General features: G+C 42.8%; 1 protein-coding gene and 2 long non-coding RNA genes across 13 annotated transcripts in view; 1 reads left to right on the plus strand and 2 right to left on the minus strand.

Annotated features, from left to right (window-relative positions):
* The window catches only part of LOC131999079 (uncharacterized), a 57,144-nt gene extending 40,675 nt beyond the window's left edge, over positions 1 to 16,469 (minus strand). The window contains exon 1 of the long non-coding RNA XR_009399006.1: positions 16,327 to 16,469. This is a non-coding gene — a long non-coding RNA (uncharacterized LOC131999079). The remainder of the gene's footprint in view (positions 1 to 16,326) is intronic.
* The window catches only part of LOC131999080 (uncharacterized), a 286,222-nt gene that overhangs the window by 250,261 nt on the left and 10,439 nt on the right, over positions 1 to 25,522 (plus strand). The gene's annotated exons all lie outside the window — the stretch shown is intronic.
* LOC131999078 (uncharacterized) overlaps positions 21,865 to 25,522 on the minus strand; it is a 39,883-nt gene continuing 36,225 nt past the window's right edge. For 7 of the 10 annotated variants that reach the window (XM_059371642.1, XM_059371645.1, XM_059371643.1 and 4 more), the window contains 5 exons: positions 25,166 to 25,255; positions 24,649 to 24,717; positions 24,384 to 24,547; positions 22,331 to 22,433; positions 21,865 to 22,215 (listed from right to left, as the gene is read on the minus strand). In XM_059371642.1, coding sequence (XP_059227625.1) covers positions 22,129 to 22,215; positions 22,331 to 22,433; positions 24,384 to 24,547; positions 24,649 to 24,717; positions 25,166 to 25,255 — 513 coding nt within the window. In that variant the 3' untranslated portion in view covers positions 21,865 to 22,128. Of the gene's footprint in view, positions 22,216 to 22,330; positions 22,434 to 24,383; positions 24,548 to 24,648; positions 24,718 to 24,909; positions 25,256 to 25,522 lie in introns of all 10 variants that reach the window. The other 3 variants (XM_059371638.1, XM_059371640.1, XM_059371639.1) reach the window with 3 other exon arrangements.

The following is a 25,522-nucleotide window of genomic DNA, read 5'->3' on the forward strand; positions in this document are numbered from 1 at the left end:
GGAGACACAAGAAGAATCTGGATTTTTAATAAACTCCCCAAGCAATTCAAAACATGCAGGTCTGGACTACTTCAGCCAGAGAAGCGAGGCTCGCCTCTTACATCGGGTCCTTGGGTCTTGGTCCCCCCGGCTGCCTCTGAGCTAGGGAGTCTCCCTCTTCGAAGTGCAAGACAGCTGAAGACCCGGGAATGCCTCATCCAATAACTTGTCCAGTAATTGGTATATTGATTGCTAATGTCATCATGTTTTAGTACCTATAAACCCCTCACTCTATTACACAGCCCCCAACAATCCAAAAAGTCATTGTTTATTCATTGTGACTCCCAAACTGGCCCTTGTCAGTTTCTGCTGGAAGGCTTGCTGATAAAAATCAGCAGATGATTGGACGCACACATTCTTAACATGACTGACCCATGACATCTCCGAGGGCAGCCAGGGAGCCTGTCATTATAGTACAATACTTCTCTTTCTTCCTCCTTATCTAGCCCCAGATGACTCTGAGATTTTTATTAACTCATTAATGACTGAAGATGTCATTAGAGCCAGTAGAAGGGTTTTCTTTTCCTTTCCTTTCCTTCTTTCCCTCCTTCCTTCCTTTAATGGGAATAAGTGTACACTTTGCTCATGGCAGGAGGGGGACAAGCTCATGGATGAAACAGCTAAAACAAACCAAAGGGAGAGACCCTTTCCCTCTCTAGAATTGGAAATCTGATTGACGGGTGCTAGGATTGAGATCCTGCACACAGAAATACCAAGTTGTTTCAGAAATACATTGGGCAAGAAAAAATGGGCAGTCCAATAAAGAAATAGCAACCCATAAATTTCAGCAATTTCCATTGTGTGGTAGGCTCGAGCTCTCCAACCTAACAGCTAAATAAAAAATAAAAGAAAAAAGAAAAAGAAAAAAAACCCGAATAAGGCTATTGAAACCTCTAAATGTTTCTTACCTACACATTCATTAAACCACATCTTGTTTCTGCGTGCTTTTAATTTTCACATCTGCAGAACTGCTTTTAAAAATCAAATTAGATCTTTTGAAGGCACTTAAATTGCAACAACCTTGTGTTTTTTTATATACTCTCGGGTTTCAGCCTTTTTATCTGGGTTGTGTGTCCAATTAATGGGATATCTCAAGGAAGCACTAATCATTCCGAAAACTTGAGAATATAAAAAGCAAGCAGACTATTTTCATTATAACTGATTGGATTGAGAATAAGCTACAGAGGAAATGTTCAATAATTATGATAACTTTTTTTAGATGAGATCACAAAAAAAGTCAGTCACATAAGGTGCCTTTCACTGCAGCAAAGTCTTTGAAATCCTGTTTTCATTTGATTCCTCTTCGGGGTTCAGCCTCGGGCATGTCAGGAGGCTGGTTGGAGAGTGGGTTTACACTGATTTTATCAGCCTGGATAATTCACTTGGCAAAGAAAATGTCTGTTACTAGATGTATCTCATATGTTATTAAGTGTTTATGAAATTTTACTATTGTCAAAACACATTGTGAATTAACAGATCCTCATCACACATGGAGAAACAACTCTCTCAGAGAGAAAATTGTTGTCTGAAGACTGAAAAAGATTTTTGCCCAAGGAAATTGCTGTCGGTACACTATGACCAAGATTGAAATAATGCCTTAAGCCAAGTTTTATTCTTAAATCACCTAATTACCTCTTTCTGTCTGTATATATTTGCCTGGTGGAAAATTTTATTCATTAAATGCTATGTTAAATAGAATAATTAGTTAATATTTGCAGATTAATTAAATGCAATAGTTTTATCTAATTCAGTAATAACAGTACTAAAATGTTTGTTCTTTACCTCTCTGTTTATGAGACCAAACACCCAGAGAAAACCTGGGAAATAAGAGTCAAAAACCAGATGTTTTTAAAGATCCAGATGTATAGTGTCAAGTAAAGAAAACAATCAAGAATTTAAAATTTTTTTTTCCATTTTCATCCAGATGTTTGGTGTCATATAGACACAGTCTTAATCTGCTCAGTCATAATCACAATGTTCTTTAATATCATTTGCCAATATTTTAATCCCTCTGTCACCAAATTATCTCTAACAATCCTGTTTAATCATTCATAGGGGAAAACACAAAAGATATATTCCTCAGAAAAAAATATATGTGTATGTATATATAGAATGCCCAGCAGACTCAAAACACAAGAATACCGGCCAGAATGGTGCCCAAGTCTTTATGTTGAAAAACACTTCCTATCTGCGTTTTCAAATGATGAAAGATAATTCAACATAAATGGTTGGAATGGCAACTTAATTTTCATTGACATGCATGTGCTAATTTCAATTTCTAGTAAGTAGTTTAGGAGAATAACAGGCTCTCAAGTGTAAACGATGGCCATCTTTTCAATGGGGCTCTTTTCCCAACTTACTCACTTACTGCTAAATCCCAAAAAAGACAACATTTGAGGAATAATTTCCTGTTCTGGTGACTGGTGAGAAACCCCAGCCTAGAAATGAAAAGGCTTGATATGGAGTGCCATCACCTTCAGGGTCTAATTGTGTGAACTTGAGCTAGTCACTTAAGCTCTGAGCCTCAATTTTTACTTCTTTAAAATGGAAACAATAACTCTGCCCCCAATTAACCTTAGGATCTGATGAAAGACCTCTGGAATTGCAGAATGCCTAGCAAGTACAAAATTGTCATTAATATGTAACATTTTATCATTAATTTTATGTATTGTTTAAATGCTATCACGTGGAAGTACTGTTCCTGTTAATACAGAATTCAGGGGCATAGGAGAGATAGCCACACTCAAAAAGATCTGGCCAGTAGCACCTAAGTAGCTCAGCTGATTAAGCATCTGCGTTAAGCTCAGGTCATGATCTCAGGGTCCTGGGATCAATTCTCGCATCGGGCTCCCAGCTCATCGGGGAGTCTGCTTCCCCCTCTCCCTCTGCCCCTCCCCGCCTCTGTTTCTCTCTCTCTGTCTCAAATAAATAAATATAATCTTTAAAAAAAAAAAAATCTGGTCAGCTATTTTCGGTTTACAAATTAGTATGACCATAACCCCTGGGTGTGCAAAACAATATCAAATTCCCCTCCCCCATGTTCCTGTGCCCTTCCTTCACCTTGCCTAATCCAACTGAGAAATCATGTTAGTACTGCTCTCTTTCTGTTAACTAAATGGACTATTCATAGATACCACTGGTTGGGTCTGTATTACAATAAGGCCACTTCTGTCAATCTAGAACCATATTCTCAGTCAACTGCTGGTCTTAACTTCGATGCGCTCCCTCACACTCTTGCCCAATGGCAGGGAGTCCAGTCCTCGCATTATACCAACTTGGTGGCTCCTTAATACTCAAACAGAACTCATGGTTTCTATCAAGGGAGATTGCTTTCATTTTGTTTTGTTTTGTTTTGTTTTGTTTTGTTTTGTTTTACTATTGATAAGACGTATGCCCTGAGAAGTTATCATCAAAGACCAAGCCAACCTTCCTCCCCACAATCTGACCAGGTATCTGAGTGAGAAATTGACGTATGCACCTGTACAACACAAAGCACCAAAGATCTTGCAAGCATTTTAGTCTCATACTTTTTCATCATAGCTCCAAGACTTTTGGAAAGTACCTCTGAAACTCTTGACCTCTACTTTGAAGATACTGAAAGGTTCTTACAGGACCAAAAAAAAAAAAAAAAAGAAAAGAAAAGAAAAAGAAAGGAATAAAAGTATGAATGGAATGGAAGACAACACAGTTCATTTTAAATTTTAAAAAATCTCTGCAGTGTCAGAATGCTATAGCCAAACGAAAGCTCACACAATAAGACATTTCTTTAAAAGTGGACTCTTAACTTTTTCCTCACTTCTATGACCACAGGGAAAATGGAATGACTAATTGTGTTTTCACTCTTCAACTTTTTGAAGTCACAAATCACTCATTAGCGTGTTGCTATATTAGAACACTTGCCTTAAAGGGCCAGAAATCGATATAAAAGGAAACAATAATAGAAAAGGGAAAGATTTTTCCCGTCATAATAGGGAAAGGTGTGTGAGCTGGAAAAAAGTACAGTACCGAAGCTCATGACAAGTCATGATAAATGGGTCGTTATAAAATTCATGTTTAGGCAGCACCAGGCCGGGGATAATGCCATTCGTCATGGCAACACGAGGCAGCTAATGAGCCCTCATTGCATATTCATGTCTGTGGCGGGTCTTCTCTCCCTCCCACCCTGAACTAGTGTCTGGAAATATCTCCACCTCAAGCTGAAACTCAGCTAGGCCTTCTTCTTCTCCTTCTCTTTCTTCTTCTTCTTCTTCTTCTTCTTCTTCTTCTTCTTCTTCTCTTTCTTCTTCTTCTTCTTCTTCTTCTTCTTCTTCTTCTTCTTCTTCTTCTTCTTCTTCTTCTTCTTCTTCTTCTTCTTCTTCTTCTATTTGTTATCGTTGCAGCAATTACACTGTAAAAGTGCTGCCCAAGATTGATTGCTCTGATCTGTAGTTCAATTGTAAATTAGAATACACATCCCCCCAGGGACACAGGGCCCCTATTTGTGATTAAGAAAAAAGCCCCATAATAGACTAATAGCTAAAGTTCTCTCTCTTTTACTTTCAGGCAATTAGCTTGATGAAATGGCCTCTTTTTGTGTACCCTGGAAGTGTAAACCGATATCATAATGAAGTATATGATGTTTATTCTATTATTTTCACCTTGCCGGGTATGCAGGAATGCATAAGTCATTGCGGCTTTGTCTGGTACGTTTACTGATTCACAAGGAAACTCATTCTTAAAGATGCAGTGTGTGCATTTTGAGGCTTGAGCTAAAGCAACCCCTAACTGTGGGCTCACCGCCACGCAAAAGACTTCCTACTAAAGCAGAAAACACGGAATTTCTCAAGTAATGGGAAGAGCGAGATTCTGGTAGTCAAGAGTCATCTAGCTGCTGGACCCCTCTGGGGTGGGTGAGGTGAGAAAGTTCAAAAGGCAGCTCCCTCAGGCTCAGTGAAGACCCCAGGGTCCTTTAGCAAAGGGTTCTGGGGTGACTGGGCACCCAGCGAGACTCCAATCGACTGTAATGTGTTCTTCGTCTCCGCTAATGAGTTGTGGGATCCCAACGCCATTTCTACTCTTGGGTGGTTGAAGCTGGTCCTACAGAACGTTCTCCACTTTGAAGTGCACTGCGTCCTCCCCCACTCCAAATGTCTTGTCTTTTCAAGATCCAAAACTGATCTCCTAAGCTGACAAGAAAACATTCTTTAGCTTCCTACATGCACCAGCTGACAGAGGTTTGGAGCAGCAAGCCAATGAACACAATCGCTTGTCGCTGGCCCATTGCCAACGTCATTTGTGTTGTTCCTATACAGTATTTTAATATTTGTTTTCTTTTCATTCATGAGGGCCTCAAGAGGAAAGGAGCAGGGGAAGTGTCTCAACTAGGCAAGAGAGAAATAGGAAAGAAGGACAAACAAAACAAAACTATCTTGATGTAAAATGGTTTATGGTGAAAAGATAAAATAAAATAAAATAAAATAAAATAGTTGATAGTGGATTTCTTATTAAGATGTTAATTACCAATCCATGGGCACCTGGGTAGTTCAATTGGTTAAGTCACTGTCTTTGGCTCAGGTCATGATCCCTGGGTCCTAGGATCCAGCTCCCATCAGGCTTCTTGCTCAGTGGGGAGTCTGCTACTCCATCTCTCTGCCCTTCCTCCTGCTTTTGCACACTCTCTCTCTCTCTAAAATAAGTAAATAAAGTCTTTAAAAAAAAGATATTAATTACTATTCCAGTTCTATGTTCCAATTCCCAGCCATTCATCAATAACCCAGATGTTGGGGTGCCTGGGTGACTCAGCTTCCTTCAGCTCAGGTCATGATCCCAGGGTCCTGGGATTGAGCCTCGAATCGGGCAATCTGCTCATCAGGGAGCCTGCTTCCTCCTCTCTCTCTCTCTCTCTCTCTCTTTGCCTGCCCATCTGCCTACTTGTGCTTTCTGTCTGTCAAATAAATAAATTTTTAAAAAAATAATAATAACACAGTTGTTACTACCTACCAAACATTTTCTGGGCTTATGTTGCTGAATAAATTCATCTCTGTCCTTTTTAATATGAACTGCACTTGAGTTTCTAGAAAATCATATTTATAGCAAAAGGATCTCATTAATTTTTTTAGTATTGAACTGGATGTGCATTTTTAGATTTGTTTCTATTTTAATACTGATGTGTGGGATAGTTTTTTGTTACATATAAAACCTGTTTGCCTTTCCTCTCAGTTACTCTAGCCACTTCCTGGCTAAATAAAACTTTTTTGAGAAAGTTTATTACTGTAGCCTGAAAAGTGATTCTAAGGTTATAGAATTTCCAAGCATATGACAAAATGAGCTACCCAGAAATATCCCAGGAAAATTCACTTTGATATCTTTCTTGCTAAGCATCAAAGGTTTTGCCAGTCTTTATTTGGGGACTGACTTTCTCTTTTTCAATATTTATATACTGAACTGCTCTGTAAATGATAAACCTGCAGTATAATAATTGTAAATTTTCATTGCTTCTAGAAATGTTTGAATGTCTAGCTGCTACATTGCTGCCATATTTGAAATATGTTATTGTAAACTTTCAAGTGACATTGAGCCTGGGAAGTTCTCATCCACACTCAACAGCATTTACTTGTAGAAACCAGTCGCATTTTTAAAGAGTACATTAACTGTATAACTACAATGCCTGATATTTAGAAAGTGCCTGATAAGTTTTGAAGTTCTTTCGTATAAATCACATCACATACATACTTCTATGAGACAAATGAGACAAATAATTTTATTGTCAGCCCAAAGATGGAAGGAAGGCAACAGAGGCTCAGAAAGGTTAAGGGACTTGCCCCAAGTCGCAAGTCGGCACACATGAAGTTGAACCTTGTCTCTAGGCATTTAACTCCAAAATCTGAATCCCTCCTGGAAGGTCATGCTGTCTTCATACTAGCTACACAACCACCATAGGCAGAAGCCCTCCTGAATCTCAAAGCTCGTACAACAAACAAGTCTGTGAACTTTAACTGTATCTGGGCAAGATTGACAAATGAATGTAAAGACACACACACACACACACACACACACACACACACACACACACCTTGATAAAAAGGAAGGGAGAAAAGGGATAGAATTCTGTACCACACTGTTACCTACTTACCTAAATATAAAATAAATAATCTATATTTGATTGCTAACATATGTTTAGACTAGGTAGATACCAACCACAAAACTGAACCAATTACCTAGGTAATTCAAATTTGAGGGACGGGGGAAGGGCACTCTTTCCAGGAGACATGGGTTTGTATCTAAATTTTCCAGAGATTTGGTTGAATCATCTCATCAGACTTCTTTCCAAGACCTTTAGACACACCACACCCTCTGTCTTGACCTTACCTCATGTCACATACTCCCATAGAACTAATATATCCCTGACCATCAATCTAGAATTAGCTCAAAGATCACTCATCCATGGAGAATGGTCCCTAACTTCTACCTCTAGCTCTGTTTCAAATGCCTCTTTGATCTGATATTCAAAAATGAACCTCCTTCATCCTCATAATGGCCTCTCCCATCCAGCTATAATCTTTTCCAAGGGTGTGCTAGACCTGTTTCCCAAAGTGTTCCCACTGTCAAGATCATAGGCATACCAAATGCCATGCTTAGAGCCCTGAATTTAGCAAAGCAGCTCTGGGCAGCTCTTTGCCAATGAATGGCCACTATGTTGATGAGGATTGGCCACTACTTTGCTGGAGTGGCCTTGAAGTGGCAACTACATCAGATAAAACGTGCAAAGCAGAAAGAACCCAACAGAATAGGCAAAATCAATGACCAACGTACATCAGCCATGATTTCCTATGAAAAGCTGTTCCTGGGGCACCTGGGTGGCTCAGTGGATTGGGCCGCTGCCTTTGGCTCGGGTCATGATCTCAGGGTCCTGGGATCAAGTCCCGCATCGGGCTCTCTGCTGGGCAGGGAGCCTGCTTCCTCCTCTCTCTCTCTCTCTCTGCCTGCCTCTCTGCCTACTTGTGATCTCTGTCTGTCAAATAAATAAATAAAATCTTTAAAAAAAAAAAAAAAAAAAAAAAGCTGTTCCTACCTGAACATGAGAATGGCCCCGGAAATGAGCCCCAAACAAATGACCCCAAAATGAAGAGTTTAGAAGTAAGTATAAATAAGTCCAAATCCCAAATGTGACATTACTTAAACTTATGGGAGAAATGAGGGGATGTGTCATTATTTCATTCATTCATCTACTCATCTGTTCAATAAATCATTCAACAAATTCTTACTGAAACTTGCCCTCATGGAACTCTTGCCCTCATGGAACTCACAGTATAATAGGGGAGACACATATATATAATTCTACCACTGAATATAAGATTATAATGCATGCAAAACTATGGATAAAATGGGACTCTTGGTGGGAACTTCACAGAGACAAGAATAGAAAGTCTTAATAGAAACCCGGAGAATGAGGTTATAGATGCAAGTATGGAGAAAGGGTGTGGGGGGCAGGGAGGAGAGCATTTGTGGAAGTAGAATGTGCAAAGGCCCAGGGTAGAACACAGCTTAGCAAATTAAAGGGCCATTTAATGGTCCAGCGAGACTGGATCCCTGGGAACTAGAAATAAAGTGGATTGTGACAAGGCTGAGGACATGGGTAGGCTTGGCCAGACCAAACAGGACCCTGCAGGCCACAGGCCACAGTAGGAATTCTGGACACCACCTGAAGCCCAGTGGAAAGCAGCTGAGGGTCTTCCAAGCAGGAAACGCTGGTAATCACATCTGTAGGAGGCTAGAGGATGTTACATTCTGAATGAGGAACCTCAATTTTTAAGGCATACAATGGTTTTATTTCCCCAACGCTGGCTACCAACCATGCTTTAAGGAACCACTTCCCCTTTACTGTTAGAAAACAGACCTCTCTCCTACCCACGTGCTATGTGAGCCCAGCACCAGGCCTGCCAGTGTTGAGTAGGGAAGATCTGACTTAACAGGTATGATGTCAGAGACCTTTTGTGTCTGTTCTAAGAAACAGTGACTGCCCTTGTGATAGCAAGCCATTGCTCAAATGCAACACCAGAGCTAGAAGACCATATCTAGGCTCTGAATGAAAGGAGCTCGTCCAAAGATCCTGAAAGTTGTCACTCTCAACATCTTAAAATTCCGACTGTGGCTACAGGACATGTCCCTGAGTCCCTTTCCTGCACCCTTTGACCTGGCCAGGACCTACCCACTTTGAGCCCCTGCCCTGTGGAAGGCTCCCTCCTCTTCCAGCATATTTGAGATGCCAGCCTGATCAGACCTAGAAAACAATACCCAGAATTAGGGCAGGATACAGAGGCACCTGGGTGGCTCAGTCAGTTAAGCATCTTCTTAGTTTCAGCCCAGGTCATGATTTCCAGGTCGTGAAATCCAGCCCCGTGTCTGGTTCCAGCTCGGGGTGAGATCTGCTTAAGATTCTCTTTCCCCACAAACCATGAGAGACTGTGAACACTGAGAAACAAACTGAGGGTTTTGGAAGGGAGGGGGGTGGTGGGTTGGGTGAGCCTGGTGGTGGGTATTAAGCAGGACACGTATTGCATGGAGCACTGGGTGTGGTGCATACACAATGAATCTTGGAACACTAAAATAAATCAATAAATAAAAGATTCTCTCTCCTCAGAGGCACCTGGTTGGCTCAGTCAGTTAAGCAGCTGCTTTCGGCTCAGGTCATGATCCCAGAGTCCTGAGATGGAGCCCCATGCGGGCTCCCTACTCAATGGGGAGCCTGCTTCTACCCCTCTCCCCTGCTCATGTTCACTCTCAGTCTCTTTTCCTCTGTGTCTTAAATAAATAAATAAAATCTTAAAAAAAAAAAAAAAAAAACCTGCTGAAGTCCCAATAAGGTCTATAACTAGGATAACACTATTGAATCCTTTTCCTAATGTTGACAAGGTACTGCGCTTTATATGAGCTGTTATCTTTGAGGAAACTGGGGAAAGGGAACAGGCGACCTTTCTGAATTATTTTTACAACTTCTTTTGAGTCCTAAAACTTTTCAAATAAAATATGATTACTTTTTTAAAATAAAATTTATGCATGCTTACATTTTCATTTTTTTACTTTCTTTATGCTCATATATATTTCTAAAATAACAAAGAGAAAATATCATGATTAGATATTGCTATCCTGCACAACACTAGCATACAAGGAAGGTAATGCCCTAATTCTGGGCATTGTTCTCTAGGTCTGATCAGGCTGGCATCTCAAATATGCTGGAAGAGGAGGGTGGTGAATTACTTTTGCCTGATTCAAGCACATCCTCAAAATGATGTTTTCATAAACAAAGTGCCGACGGCTACGATCTTATCTTCCCTTTTCCTTTTATCCTAATTCAGGTCAATAACAAGTATTTCTGCTCTCTTCGGCAGATTCCAGGTTGTGGAAGAAAAAGAGCTATTACAAGCTACAGGGCAGTGTTAGTGGGAAAAGCACAAGAAGCCAGAGTGCCTTTAAACTTCTACTTTTGCATTATCTTTAAAAAAAAAAAAAAAAAAGCCCAATTTCAGGAAGAGATGTTTCAAATAAATAAGGCTGGCATTTGCACTCTAACAGTGTTATTGAAGTTTTTAAATCATGTGTTCAAGAGCCCACTGTTGGTTATATGGGTAACAATGTGGGTCATTACATCAAAACTCTCTGAAGCACAGTAGGCAATTTTTCGACAGTCAGGAATCTGAAAACTACCAACAAGTAATTCATAGGCATGTAGATCAAGGTAAAGCTTCAGTTTGGCTTAAACATGTAAGTTCAAAAAAGCCTCTGTCAGCATAAAAAGCTGCTGTTTCCAATACCATGCAGTTAATAAGGTTCCTGCAGTCCATACCGTGAGAATTATGAATAAGCCTGTACACATCATAAACATAAAATCTAATTCAAAGATGAATGATATCCCCCCATATTTATCCCTCTTTTTCTGGAAACTGCATACCCTTTAGTAAGTGTACCTAAGAAGCACACCTGCTCAGAAGTCGCCCTCGTTTTGTGCTAACTTGCTTAAACTGAGTTCAGCTCAAGGTATGGCATGCAACATCATCTTAGCGACCCACAGGCTCGTGCGGAAGAGATTGGGCAGGATAGAGTACGATCACCAGGTGCAGGGGAAGAATGCCTGTCTGATTGCTAGAAAAGCTCATCAGGGAAGGCCATCCATCTTTACTTTTTCAGGATAACATCCCCAAGCTGTAAAGACAGATTCACTTAATAAAAAAGGAGGCAAAAAAATGCAAAAATGTCCTTAATGTTTGCCTTATCCATTCACAAATCAAAGGAAAAAAAAAACTATAATTACCTCGGGCTCTATCAAGACTACGAGATTTCTTCTGCACAACCATTTCTGTGGCAGGAACAAAGCTTTATTCCAAAGAAGGGGTGTGTGTGGTGGAATCCACTTTAAAATATCCCAAAAGAGATTTTTAAAAAAGCACAAGATTCTGTAGCTCTTTAATGCTTGCCATAGGCCAAATCGTACAATTAGAATCAGTCACTTTAAGTGCCAAAGTCATATAATGCTAATAGATCACTTTATAATGTGAGCACTTTTTAAAAGTCGTATTTAATTTTCCATTACTACTGTACTGAATGCTAGCCGTGTCTGTCCATTCATAGACTCTTCTGCGCAGAAAGGGAGGGCACCGCTGGCCTGCTGGCCGAGGCCCTGCTCGATTCTTGCCTTCTCAGAGACCCTGCTTGGAATTCCACAATACACCGTTTTGTGTTTATTTTTAAGCAGTTTATTTTTAAACACCGTTTTGTGTTTTTTTTCCCTAATTGTGTTTATTTTTATTTCCAAACCAAAGGATGATGGTTCCTTTTGGTTTCATAATTATCTTATTAAAAAAAAAATAATAATAAGGATCGAAGCAAAAGCCTCTGTGTTGGGCGGGTACCCGCGCGCGTGGGCACATGCGCGGGAGTGAGTGTTCAGACACACGTGTGTGGCTTTCTTTAAGAAAATGAAATGAAGCATAAAATAAGCCCTTAACAGTAACCTAAGGAATAAAACAAAATCATTTACAACACATGGGATTGTTGCAGGATATGTCAAGATTAGATGGTTTAAGGGCGCTATCCGGAATGTGGAAGCAATTATAATGAAATTCATGACTCATTAGCAAACATTCCATATTGTGTTTCTCATTTCTGGGTCAATGTTACTGGGAAATATAGACTTAAGCTTTAGATGTTTCATTGACTTTGGGGTGCGCTTATAGATAGTTGGACCATACAGGGACATAAAGCAAAGGCTCCAGGATGAAGTCCTTCCTTTCTCAGACGTAGGCAATTTGGTCCGCAAGCTAAGGATGAACCAAATAACCTCGAAAGCATGTTGGGAAGAATTAAGTTGATGATAGGAAGGTTGTCTGCAAATGTAAAGTAGGACTTGCGTGGTGCAAACATGAACGGCCGGATGTCGGGGGGATTTCGCATACACGCTGCTTGGTATGCAAAATGCCTGGTGAACTCAAGTACCCAATACTGAACATAATGGGAACCAGATGTCTAACAGAGAGAGAAAAATATTTTATAACAATAAATGTGACATTGACTCTTAAAGGGTTTCTCTGCTTTTAAACAGCTTCCCTGTCTTCTCTCCCTCATATTTTCAAATGGTTTAAAGTAGATCGTGTAAAGAAATTATTCTCGTATTTGTAAAGAAGAGCTATCTAACCTGCCACGGGCTTCGCAAATGCATACAGGAGGAGAAACGATCTGAAAAAGATAATTTGGGGGAATTCATTCATTTGCGAAAGCACTGTGCTCAGCAATGCAAAAATGAAATTAAGGCCAATAAAGCATGATTCCTCCTGCCCCTTACAAACTTGAACTAGACATGAGGCCTTAAGATGTGCACAGCTGTTACGGGAGCATGGCAAAAACAAGCCCTGGGCAAGGGACACAAAGTGCCCTGAGAATTCGAAGGAGCAAGAGGAAACTCCTGCGGTGGGACATTCCACGAGGAAGGGTCATCCTCTGTGGAACCCACACACACCCTCTCCCCTGCCCTGCACCAACGCAGACCCGTGGGGCTCTCCTGCTCTCCCGCTGGTCACTGCAGTGGACACCCCGCCACCCTGCTCCGTCTGTCAGCCTCTCCTGACCCCCTCCCAGAACAACTCTGCCTTGGCCGTTAGGGTCGCCATCCTGAAGCCTGGATGTCATCTGGCGATCAAGTGGTGAGCTCTGTAGTTGAGCCTGGGGTCCACTTCCCACTCTGCCACTTACTGGTTGTGACCTTTGGAAAGTCACTTAACCACCCTCCTATCTGCCTTTTCCCATCTGCAAGGCTAGGGTCATAAAAGCACATGTCCTCTGGGCTTGATGTCAGGATTGAATGAGATTCTGCGCACAAGGTGCTCCGCCAGGTACCGCCATGAGGTCAGAGCACAGATAATACAAACTTTTTTAGCTCTTCTTCTGTCAAGCATCAGAACTGGTTTTTACAACAACAACAATCTCAATTCCTTATTTTGGTGTGACAGGTTGCTTAAGAGCTGATGCATACATGCCTCTCCAACTCTTTCCCCCAGTTCCTTCTGTCAGATGCCCAACTCTTCTCCAATCTTGTCTGTTTGTCCTCACTCAGGCAGGGCTGAGTGATGTGTTCCAGTCCCCATACCTCTGCCCAGCATGGATGGTCCTCCCTCCACCTACCTACCTCGCATATTTTTGCTTACCCCGCAGTCCTCTGCTCTAGCAGACCTCTCTGTGTCTTCTCTGAGAGCCCGTGAAAGAATAAATGCCCCCTTAGCTAGGCCTACGGTCAGAAGCTCATGGCTCATACAGATAGTACACATAAGTAAAGCAGCAAAGGGTAGTACAGCAGGGAGTGGTGGGGACTGTGCAAAAAAAAAAAAAAAAAAAAAAAAGCGAGAGAGAGAGAAGAGAGAGAGAGAGAACCGGTACCATAGCTAATGGGTCAGCTACGCCTCACTGTTGTCATGCTAACATGAGGGCTCCATATTGCCAAAACTTCCATTTTTTTTTCAAGGTGAGACAGAAATCTACATTTTTACCTGAAATCTCTAGTTACTCCTTGTTGGCAACTAAAAACGTTTCTAAACGCTATAACCTTGGACCCACCAAAACCGTCTGGAGACAATTGGGCTGATTGTGCAGACTGTGACTCAGGGATTTCCTTCCAGATACGCTTCTCCATTCTGGCGAATTTAACTATGATCTATAATTGTTTGTGTATCCCCTTGTCCAACAGACAATGCTCCCTGAGGCAAGGAGCATGCTGGTTTTGGGTTTTCTTCATCTTTCTGGTGCACAGTAGAATGGGTAGCTCAAAGAAGCATCTCAGTGAATTTCATATTGTTATTTCCTGAGCCTAGAAACCAGGGTACATGAGATGGGCAGGTGCGGGATTGTTCCTATTAGGTCAAAGGGTCAAAGTGTTCCTGTTTCAAGTAGTCCTGTTTCTAGAGAGGAAAGGTTTTCTAGATATCATTCAGCCTGGTCAATAGGTGACTTCCTTAGAACTGTCTAGAACTCTTCCTCAAAGCTCCAAAGACCTCTCCAGGGTTAGCAATGCAAAAGCCAGCTCTAACAATATAAACCTATCCTATAAACCTATTTCTGTATATAAACTTGATCTCCACCTGGTATGTGAGTAAGTACATGAATGAGTGAAATCTACCTGAAAAACCCCAATTTGAATATCAGATGTAAAAACATTTTAAAAACTTTCAGACATAACACTGTGTGAATTTTGTTGGAAGGTGAGCATTCAGCAAATCCTGGACACAGAGAGGTACACGTTGTCTCTGAAACTGTGGACGTGAAAAAAAAATGGGAAAGGCTGGGCTGCGGACAACTTAGAAAATTCAGTGAAAGTAGTGACAGTTTTGAGCTCTTTAAATGTTTATAATCTGTGACCCGATGATGCAACTTGTAGGCACTTATCTCAAGAAAATAACATGTAAATGTTTGAGGATATTTGTCAGAGCTTTATCTCTAATGCTGAAAAGTATGGGGGCTGTTTCATGAGCAATTACAGAGGATTTAGGATTACGGTAATTAATAATTATAGGCAAAATCTATCGAGCCCTTACTTTTGTGGCACGATTGTGTCCTGGGAACATTCGATTTCATTACATCACTGGACCACATCCTTATACCCATTTAACAGATGGGAAGCCTGGGACAGAGTATTTAAATACATTGCCCAAGTCACTTAGCAAACTATGTGTCAGGCATTTGGACTCAGTACTATCTAATGCCAGAGTTTAAGCAGCATGTTTCACTTTCCCCATAAATATTCAAACATCCACTGTTGTCACTGTGTAGGCCCCAAAATCATAATCTCGAAGAATATCCAATGACACAGAAAAAACATATGAATCAGAAAAGCAGGTTGCAAAAAAGTATCCCCTTGCTCAGATATTGTTAGGGGGAAATGTCAGAATCCCACAGACACAGTTCCACCATTAAGGGAGAATTTAAGATATGAATAAGAGGTTAGAGCACAAAATTCACCACAGAAATTCATGCCAGGATCCAAGGAATGCTTCTAGACTCCTGTCTTCTCTACTTGTCTCTTGCAAACCACCATCTCCAATAAAGTTTTAGGCTTCAAAGTGAAAATTCTAACTCCACCTTGATGTGCTATCATGGGTCCAGATCCCAATATTATCTGATTTACATTAAGGAAAGGGCAGGTACCGGCCTAGTGAGGACCTGATGGCCCAGACTTGTCCAGTTAGCTGGGGTCAGAGGCTCTGGTTTTGCCACAGTTGTTTCTATAAAATAGCAAACAACTTGGAGAAAAGCACTGCCCATCTAAGTAGCAATTTTTTTTTTTTCTGAACAAAATATGGAGGGAAAAGAGTAGCCCACACAAAGGTCTTAACAATGTTTATATCCACAATATTGGTTTTCTTGTTTTTGCTTCTTTTGTGTGTTCTAAATTCTCTACGGTGGATATATATCATTTTTATACTAAGAGGAGAGAAGGACTTAAACCTACATGGGGATTTAAAAGTGAAGGTCTAGGGGCACGGGGCGGGGGGCCTCAGGTGGTTGAGCATCTGACTCTTGGTTTCAACTCAGGTTACGATCTCAGGGTCCTGGGATCGAACCCCGTGTTGGGCTCCGTGCGCTCAGAGTCTCTCCCCCTCTCCCTCTGCCCCTCCTGCTCATGCTCTCTCTCCCTCTTATTCTCTAAGATAAATAAATAAATCTTTTTATTTTTAAGTGAATGTCTATAGTTAGTAATATCTGGAGAACAGAGACTGAGATGCAAAGAAAACGTTTCTTTTGTAATGGCGGGATATAGGAAACTCTTACCAGAGAAAGGTCAGCAGCTGAGCAGCAAAGCCCACCGGAGAGTTTGTGGCTGTGGACAAGGCCTCACCATGAAGATAGTACACCATCAAAGCTGTAGCCAATGGAGATGCTGGATGTTGGACAAACCAGGGCCCACTGCCCTGGGACACTGTGCGGGACAAAGGGCACCGAGGATAAGACAAGTCAGAGGAGAGAAAAAGGCATGAGCTACACAGAATATAGAACACGGTTTTAGAAGGCAAGAGACAATGGCCACAAAGAGGGAACCCAACATGAAGATACATATTTCAAGCAGTCAAATGAGGAGGGGGACTGGGAAAGGCAGGGAGAGATCTCGTCTGAGAAATGGCCGTAGAGAAGCAAAAAGAAAGGAAACCTTTTTCATGCACGGAAAGCATAGTGGTGACCAAGGGGGAGAGAGGGATGGAAAGATTTTGAGGACCACAGAAGAAGAATGTTGTTGAAAGGAAGGATGGTTTGTGGAATAAACATGAGGCAGGGGAAGAGAAAACGGATAACAGGATACAAAGTTATAAAGAACAAATGTTAGGGCTTGAATAAAGTTGGCTAGAACACCCACTCCAGAGTCAGGGAGTGTTAGCCCTCACCATCTAACCTGCTCTAAAGCTCTCCAAAAGAGAAGAGGCCACAGGCCTTCCTACCTGCCCTCTGCCTATGGCCTCTCCACACACGAGTTCCTCTTGCTCCCCATTTGGCACATTTTTTGCTATCACCTCACATTCTGGGGAATGGATACTTCATTCCTTTCTACTGATTACTTAACTGGAGCATAGCTCCAACTCAATGAGAAGTTTCTGAAGGGCTGAAGGTTGAGAACAGGTGACATCATGATTGGACATTTTAGCAGTTTGAAGGCGTAGCCACAAGTTCTGGAACATTCCTCAAATGCACAGGAAGGGTCTATGGGCCTTCTCCTTGAATCTGAGCTGACCGGACTGACTGGTGGACCCATTGTGTATATGCGTGGGCCAGACCAGAAAGGAGGGCTCAGCCTCTACCTCGTTCTCTTTGGATCCTCACCTCTGGAGCCCTGAGAGGCTGGGAAAGGAGCACAGCGATGAGCTGCTGTGAACAGTGACCAGGCATTCCGGCTAGTGGCCCCAGCTGAAGTTCCAGCAAAGGCCAGTGTGAGTCCCCACGTGTCAGTGGGAAAGCCTTAGAGGTGACCTGGGCCACCTGCAGACCTCATCCTCACAAAATAAGACCCACCTGCTGAGCCCAGTCAGCATTCAGCACCATGGCGGATAATAAAATGTTGCAGTTTTAAGCAAATAAATTTTAAGGGGATCTATCCTACAGAAATAGAGAACCAGAACAGACATCGTTGATTCTCAAAATATCTGTTAAATTTAATTTAACACCAAGGAGCACTTGGGTGGCTCAGTCGATTAAGCATCGGACTCTTAGTTTTAGCTCAGGTCATGATGGGACGGAGCCCCTCCTTGGGCTCCACACTGGGCACGGAGCCTACTTAAGATTCTTTCTGTCCCTTGCCCTTTGCCCCTCCCCCTCAGCTAGCACTCTCTCTCTCCCTCCCTCCCTTTCCGAAGGAAAAAAAAAATTTTGTCAATTCAACAGCAGATAAGGAAAGGCAGCATTATCTCACGATCTTTTCCTCTCCCTTCGTCTTACCCTCCAGGCACTATCTTCTACGGTCCTTCCTCAGGTTCTCCGTGTACCCTGGTCCCCTCCCCACCCCGTTTTCCTTCTCTCTATCTCCAACTCTGGAATTCTCCCCTTTTTTTAATGGCCAAGGGACCTGTAGAAGAGAGAGCCACGTTCTCGCCGTACCTATAAAAGGCTTCTGTTTTCTCTTTTTGGCATGAACAAGCTCAAATCTTTAAAAAATATATATATAATATAATAAAATAAAAAAACAACAACAACAAAACGCTGTTCCCATTTTTCTGTTCTTTACTGACTTTAGTCCTCCTTCCTGAATGATCTCTAGGTCTTGTGCACACTTTTTAGGTTGTAAAAACCACGAACAAGATATTCTCCCCAGGGATGATATTGGCTAGACTCTCGGCCCCTTCTGGAAAGCACTATTGTCTTGGCCAGCCTCGGACTTCTTGTAGCTGTCCTGTCCATCAGCTGTAGGAGTCTGGACTCGCTTCCCCAGCCAGGATACCGGTCTGCAGGCTGCAGCTGCGTGAGGGGCTTGAGTGGGAAGATAGCAAGCAGGGTGGTCAGGACCGCTGTGAGGACGGCCCTCCCCCGGCAGCTTCAAATGAGGCCTCTCAGGAGGGGTGCTCAGACGCTGTGGCCCGGACACCACCTGGTCACCCTGCTCAGAGAGGGGGTGACCCGCACAACGGCAGCTGATAAAGCATGGAGGCTGGGGAGACAGGCAAGAACCAGACCAGGGAGCTTCCCCACCTCCTCTATGGAAGGAAGGGCCTTCCATCTGTGCTGTCCCTGAGGGGGTAGCCTTAGCCACCCCCTCAAAATGTCATTGGTGACAGGCCCAGGTGGGTGCCCATGGCCAGATTCGTGGCCTTGCATACCTGCACAGAGCTCTGGAGGAGCACCCAGTGGCTCCGCAGAGAAATGGAGAAGCACCCCCCAGGAATGGCAGGCACATTGCTACAGGGACCGCGTGCCGGGCTGGCAGACTGCGCCAGCGGACGGCAAAGTAACATCATCTCAGGTCAAGGAGAAAGCCCCAGGGCCCAAAATAGCTGCCCTTCCCAGTTGCCACAGGGTCTAAAATTATACCATTGAAGATTTATTCCTTCGCACACCTCACTTTCATTGGGGGCCGGTCCTGTGCGGGGTGGCTGGGGGGTGGGCCGCGGGGAACCCACGAAATGTCTTCACGTGAAGGTGTAAAAAGCCCTGCCAGGTCCACAGAGTTCTGTAGGGGCGGGAACGGTGGGAGGTGTTGAAAGGGGAGGAAGAAGGCAGAGGACGTGTGAGTGAGGGAAACCAAAAGGAAACTTCTCCTGTTTCAGGGTTTTACCCAGAAGGATCCTTGCTGGCAGCTACCTCGTAAAGCCAAGGCCTGAACAATTTGCCAGTAAATTTGAACCATGCATGCAAACAATGCTAATAATTTATTCCTTGAAATGCCTTTCTAATACATTATTATGCAGGGCTGCACATGCTTCTACTTCATACTGCCTAAATGGAAAAAAAAAAAAAAAAAAAGGTAAATTAAGGGGCAATTAGAAAGAATAACAGGAGAAGCATGGGAAATGCTATAGGTCTATCATGCCAGGAGACAGGGGGAAGCTCCAAGGAGGTAATCAGATCATTTCAACCAAAGCCTCCATTTTCTGGGGGAAGGACCCCCTCAGAAATTCAGGGAAAGCCGTTTTTGTGTATAGAAGTTTGATTAACCTGACCCCGGAGGACCAAGCAGTAAACAAAATAAAAACAAGCGATCGCTATTGGAAATACACCTCTGGTCCCCTGTTTCAACTAGCAACAGCTCTGCCTGACTCCATTATTATGTTTTTAAATTCTTACTTTAAATAATTTTTTTTTTCTTAAAGTCGGTGCCACGCCGAGCGGGGAGCCTGATGCGAGGCTTGAACTCAAAACCCTGAGATCAAGACCCAAGCTGAGATCAGGAGTCAGATTCTTGCTTAACTGACTGAGCTGCCCAGGCACTCCCCACCTGATTTCATTTTTACAGCCCTTAAGAAGTAGGCAATATTTCAGAGGGGTAACCCCTCCCCCTTCTGCCACCACCTTCGTTTAAGCCACTCCAGGGACAGGAAGTGAAGTGCCACGGGTGCCACTGATGAGCTTTATAGGCAGAGGCAGGGATAAAAGTGGGGAACAGGGAAACCAAGGAGTAAGGCAAGAGGAAAGAAAGGGTGTGCAGGGCTGAGAACAATGGGTTTCCTCCCAAATGATCACATTTCGACATCATTTAGTACTTTATAAAGAACTAGCTGCTACATCATTTTATCTCCAATGTTCCACCCCTCATGAAGCAAGGAAATTTTTTTTTAAGATTTGATTTCTTTGTTTGAAAAAAGAGAGCACAAGCAGGGGCAGGGAGTGTCAGAGGAAGAGGGAGAAGCAGGCTCTCCAAAGAGCAGGGAGCCCTATGCAGGGCTCGATCCCAGGAAGCTGGGATCATGACCTGAGTGAAAGGCTTCACCGACTGAGCCACCCAGGCACCCCACGGAAATTTTACTCCCATTTATATGAATGAGAGCCCTTCGGAGGAGATACCAGGTGACTTCCCTAAGGTCACCCTAGAGGAGTACATGGTGATGTGGGAAGGGCTTGACACGGAGTCTAACTAACTTACTCCCATGTTTTTTCTACTCCAACAGTCTTTGAAGTTACAGGGTATAGGGATCCAAGAAACATTACTCCTGGGTCTATGAGTAACTTTCAGAGTGATTTCTAAAGCTACGATTTCCCTCCTCAACCTTGATTCATTCATTCACTCACTGGAGAAGGATGTGAGTCTTGCCTCACTGGGGACAGCGTCTAGGAATGTGGGTTCACCTTCATGGAGATGTCCTGTAGATAATTCCTTGATGGCCAACTCAACTGCCCCCTTTCAAGAGAGCTGCTCCCTGACCATGTAATTGGAAATGACCCCTGCCATCCTCTGCCAATCACTCTTGTCTAATTTTCCCGTAGTACTTACCACCACCCCAAAGTCATGTCATTCATCTTTGTTTACTTTATTGCAGCTTGTCTTCTCTAGAAAATGAGGTCCTTCAGAACAAGGACCCCCCTGCCTCACTCGAAGCTGTCTCTCCAAGACTTAACAAAAACTCCCATGCGCAGTAGGTGCTCAATAAACATTTGTCCACTAAATGAAACTGAATGTCAAAGAGGCCTTTCTTCCATTGCCTACTATGTGTCCAAAGTAGTGTGAGGCCATTTACACCAATTATCTCATTGAATCAAGATGACATAGGCCAGCTGGAACACAATATGAAGAAGGCAGAGTTTTACCAATGGCGAGTGCTTGGAAAGATTAAAGCTAAATTCGTAATGCCTGTACCCTATGCCCCTTAACGCAAGAACAAGGGCCATTTTGTGACGTTAAAAGGTAACAAATTTAAAATGAATAAAAGGAAATACTTTTTAAAACAGCGTATAATCTACCTGTGGAATTCACAGCTGCAGGATATTATTGGGGCAAATAGTCTAGCAAGATTCGAGAAAGGATTAGACATTTATATGAATAGGAAAAATATTGGCAGTTACACTAACTAGGTTAAAAAGTTACAAGGCATGTCCGTCCTGGGCTCCAGGGCATAACTGTTCACCAGCTGGGGTGAGGAAGGAATTTCCCCTCGTGATGGAGGCTTGCATAATTGGCCAGATGCACATTGGCTCGTATGTTTGCCTTAACAGAGGCAGAGACCACAGCCCTGGGGAAGTTCCTGGAGAAGACAGACCAATGACCTCTTACCCAGGTATTCTGGACCCTCTTGCGCAATCCCAAACAACAGGTAGCAAAGACCCATAACATCTTTTAGGACTCATACCTGAAAATGTTACCATTTTGGGAACGGTGAACAATAATTTTCTCCCTCCTGATGATGAAAATATTTAATGGAATGAGATCAGGCCAGCGGTAATCCCATTAGCAACACAGCCAACCGTGCCTGGAGGATGCCTGAGCATTTCCCAACCTCAGCACATTGGAGTCCTGAGAGAATCTCATCCAAAGGTCTCGTCCAACCACTGGTCACATCCGTCTAAGACTGAGCCTTGCACACGTGCCCTTGGTACATGTGTGTTTAATGTCAGTGCATTTCTGCAGGTGTGGAAGGGAAAATTGCTCCTAATACCGTCCACTCACACTCCAAAGTCTTTCTCGGTTATACTGCCAGGAACAACCGTTGATTCTTGGTGATGTGTGGTATGCACTTTTTCTTTTTCATCCTAACATGGAAAAACCAAAAGGCCATTGTTCACCACGCATCCAAACGCAAGTGTTCACGGTAACATGCTGTCACATTAAAGAAAACAGTGAAACTACGTTATTTATTATACTCACTTTATTGCCCTTACACAGGTGTAGACAAGGCTCTGAAGAAATTGTATCACTGTCTGAACTGCTAACGAAAGAACATTCCCCACATCGTGAGACAAAGAACATTCTGCAAGCCAAAACACAGAGAGAAATTTTCATTTAAATCCTCAAACCAGCTATGAGCGTAAAAGACTTCAAAAGTAAATAGACACAGAACAAAATGTGGCACACATATAAATGGATATGTTTTGATGAGAGCAACACCATAGATGGCATTAATATTTTCTTTTTTTTTTTTTTTAGTTTTTATTTATTTATTTATTTGTCAGAGAGAGAGGAGCGAGAGTGAGCACAGGCAGACAGAGTGGCAGGTAGAGGCAGAGGGAGAAGCAGGCTCCCTACCAAGCAAAGAGTCCGATGTGGGACTCGATCCCAGGACGCTGGGATTATGACCTGGGCTGAAGGCAGCTGCTTAACCAACTGAGCCACCCAGGCGTCCCGGCATTAATATTTTCAAATACATTCTCACACAAAATATGGGAAGAACCGCCGGTCTAGGCCATAGCCATCAAGGGAATGCTCAAGTCACTCTGGGCAAAGTCCTTTCCATGTAAATGCAAGATTTGCTCCCTTATAAGGTTTCCTTCCTTAAGTTGGCAGAAGAATCTTCAGCAGATTGTCTTAGTATAAGATCAGACTTCGACTACCTAAGAGAAAAGACCTTAAACACTTAATTGTTGCTTCAGATACCGACCTGGCACTTCACGGGCTGGTTGCAAATAAGCTTTTTCAAGTTTTTCAAGTTCTCTGGTCTAAGTTTTTTTCTTTACTCTTCCATGTGATTACCAAAAGACCAGAGCTTGTCAGATATGTGTTTGCTGGGGCTGGCTGTTTTTGGTTTGGAGATTTGGAGTTACTTTTTGGGGGGCGAGGGGTGGTGGCTAATATATATATATATATTTTTTTTTACTTAAAATTATCCACATATCATGAGGAATGCTAAGTTAAGAGTGTGAGCTCTGTAGTCCACCAGGATGGGGTTCAAATCTCATACTAGCTGTCTGATCTCAAATAATCCAATGAACCTTCCCCCTTCCTCATCAGTAAAATGGAGAAAAAATAAAATCTAGCTTCATCTAGCAAGCACACCAGAGGGGGCAGTGACTACAAACGATCTGACACATTGCCTGTCACATTTTCAGTAGACAATGAGTGTTATCTATTATTATGACTGCACATGGTTTGCCCATATATCTGTAATCCTGGGGAGTACATATCCTCTTCCGATGTTATGACATCATTTGCATACCAACATCGAAAAAATATTTTATAGTTCCCTTTCCCATATTGTTAGGTTTATATTAAGGTTCTAAGTACTGTACCAAGAGCTCAAAGAACATCTCTGAGGGGCACCTGGCTGGCTCAGTGGGGAAGCATGTGACTCTTTTCTTTTCTTTTTTTTTTTTTTTTATTAACATATAATGTATCATTTGTTTCAGGGGTTAAGGTCTGTGATTCTTCAGTCTTACACTATCCACAGCACTCACTATAGCATGTGATGTTTGATCTCAGGGTCACAAGTTCAGGCCCCATGTTGGGTGGAGAGATTGCCTAAACAAATGAAACTTAAAAAATAAATACATTAATTAATTTTAAAGAACATCTTTGGGCATTCTTTTTGGTACTGAAAATGGATTGATTCCCAGGAATGAAATTATTTGATCAAGGGTTATAAAAATTTGTAAGGTCTTGACACACACTGCCAAACGAGTTTCCAGAGAGGGTTTAGAAGGCATAACCTACCACACAAGTTATGTGAGACTCATTTTTACCACCACCCGGTGAACAATGGGAATTGCCACGGATCAGGAATAAAAAGGAAAAACATTAAAAAATCACAGAAAGACCTTATACAATAAGCTATTGTCTTTCCAGATCTAGCCAAAAAAAAAAAAAACCAACCTGCTGTGAATGGTGCAAATTTTCATGCCCTCCACACCTACCTGTTTCCCTCCAAGCCCTTTCTGGAAGGACTGCACTCCGCCTCTCAGAAATGTCCCCTCCTCCAGCCACATACCTCGTAGTTTTCCGGCTCAGTGAAGTCCGAGGGGGAAGGAGCAGATTCCTCTTTGCTGCAGACGCGCCCAGCGGTCCCGTGAAGGTCGGCCTCGCGACTGCCCGCCGCTGGCATGGAGACGGCGTAGTCAGGAGCAATCCCAAAGGAAATGCGACCTGGGGAGGCTAATACATAAATATTTTCTTGCAAGGTGGAGTGAAGTAGAACGACACAGCCCACATCTGACCACAAAACATGGAAGGTGTAACCCAATGAGGCGTATCACCTGAGCTCTGAAAGGCATCATTGGAGGAGGAACTCTTGGTTTGTGCGGTTTTGCCAGAGACCTAAATACCTGGGTTTGTGGGAAGAAAGAAAGAAAAAGAAAAAAGAAGAAGAAGGCAAAGAAAGAAAGAAAGAAAGGGGAAGGAAGGAAAAAAGAAGGAAGAGAGGGAGGAAGAAGAAAGAAGGAAGGAAGGAAAGAAAGAAAGAATGAATGAGAAAGAAAAAAGAAAGGCAACACTTTGGTCTGTGATAGTGAATTTACCTCACATAAAAGGTGAGCGATTGACAATGTTGAAATGGAAATTTTCTGACTCAGGGTAACCCAAAAGAGGCTTTTCCTTGCCCCTTCCACACGAGCGTCCTGATGACCCCTCTTTAAGACTCTTGAAACAAGTCCTGAGGAGTCCCGGAAATTCATCTGAAGTCTGTGTGAGCATTTTTCTAAGAAGAGAACCTCTAACCCCCGACTCATCCGCATAAAACTGTCCAAGGAGAAATCTCTCCCAAGTTGCTCTCACGAATAAGGCTGGTCCAGCTGCTTCTCCAAGCTCGGTCGCAATGCAGGAGTCAAAGAACAGGCACAAATCAGAGCTGGACTCGTTCAGCATCTGTGGATTGCATGGTGTCATTTGCTAAATTCCAGAACCCAGTGCTGGTTAAACAGGCTGGGAGGATTACTTCCTCCAATGATGAGGAGCACCGGCATGGCCTTTGGTCCTGGCTCCATGGATGTCTGCACACCTGGGTACAAAGCACCCCTACAGGCAGGCAATAGGGCTGGAGATCTAAAGACTCAGCCTCGCATCACTTACCCTGTGGGACCTTATGTGAGCAATCAACCTCTCCATTAACTGGAAATAGCAACACTTGCCTTG

This window comes from Mustela nigripes, chromosome 13 (assembly GCF_022355385.1).
Source record: "Mustela nigripes isolate SB6536 chromosome 13, MUSNIG.SB6536, whole genome shotgun sequence".
NCBI lineage: Eukaryota > Metazoa > Chordata > Mammalia > Carnivora > Mustelidae > Mustela > Mustela nigripes.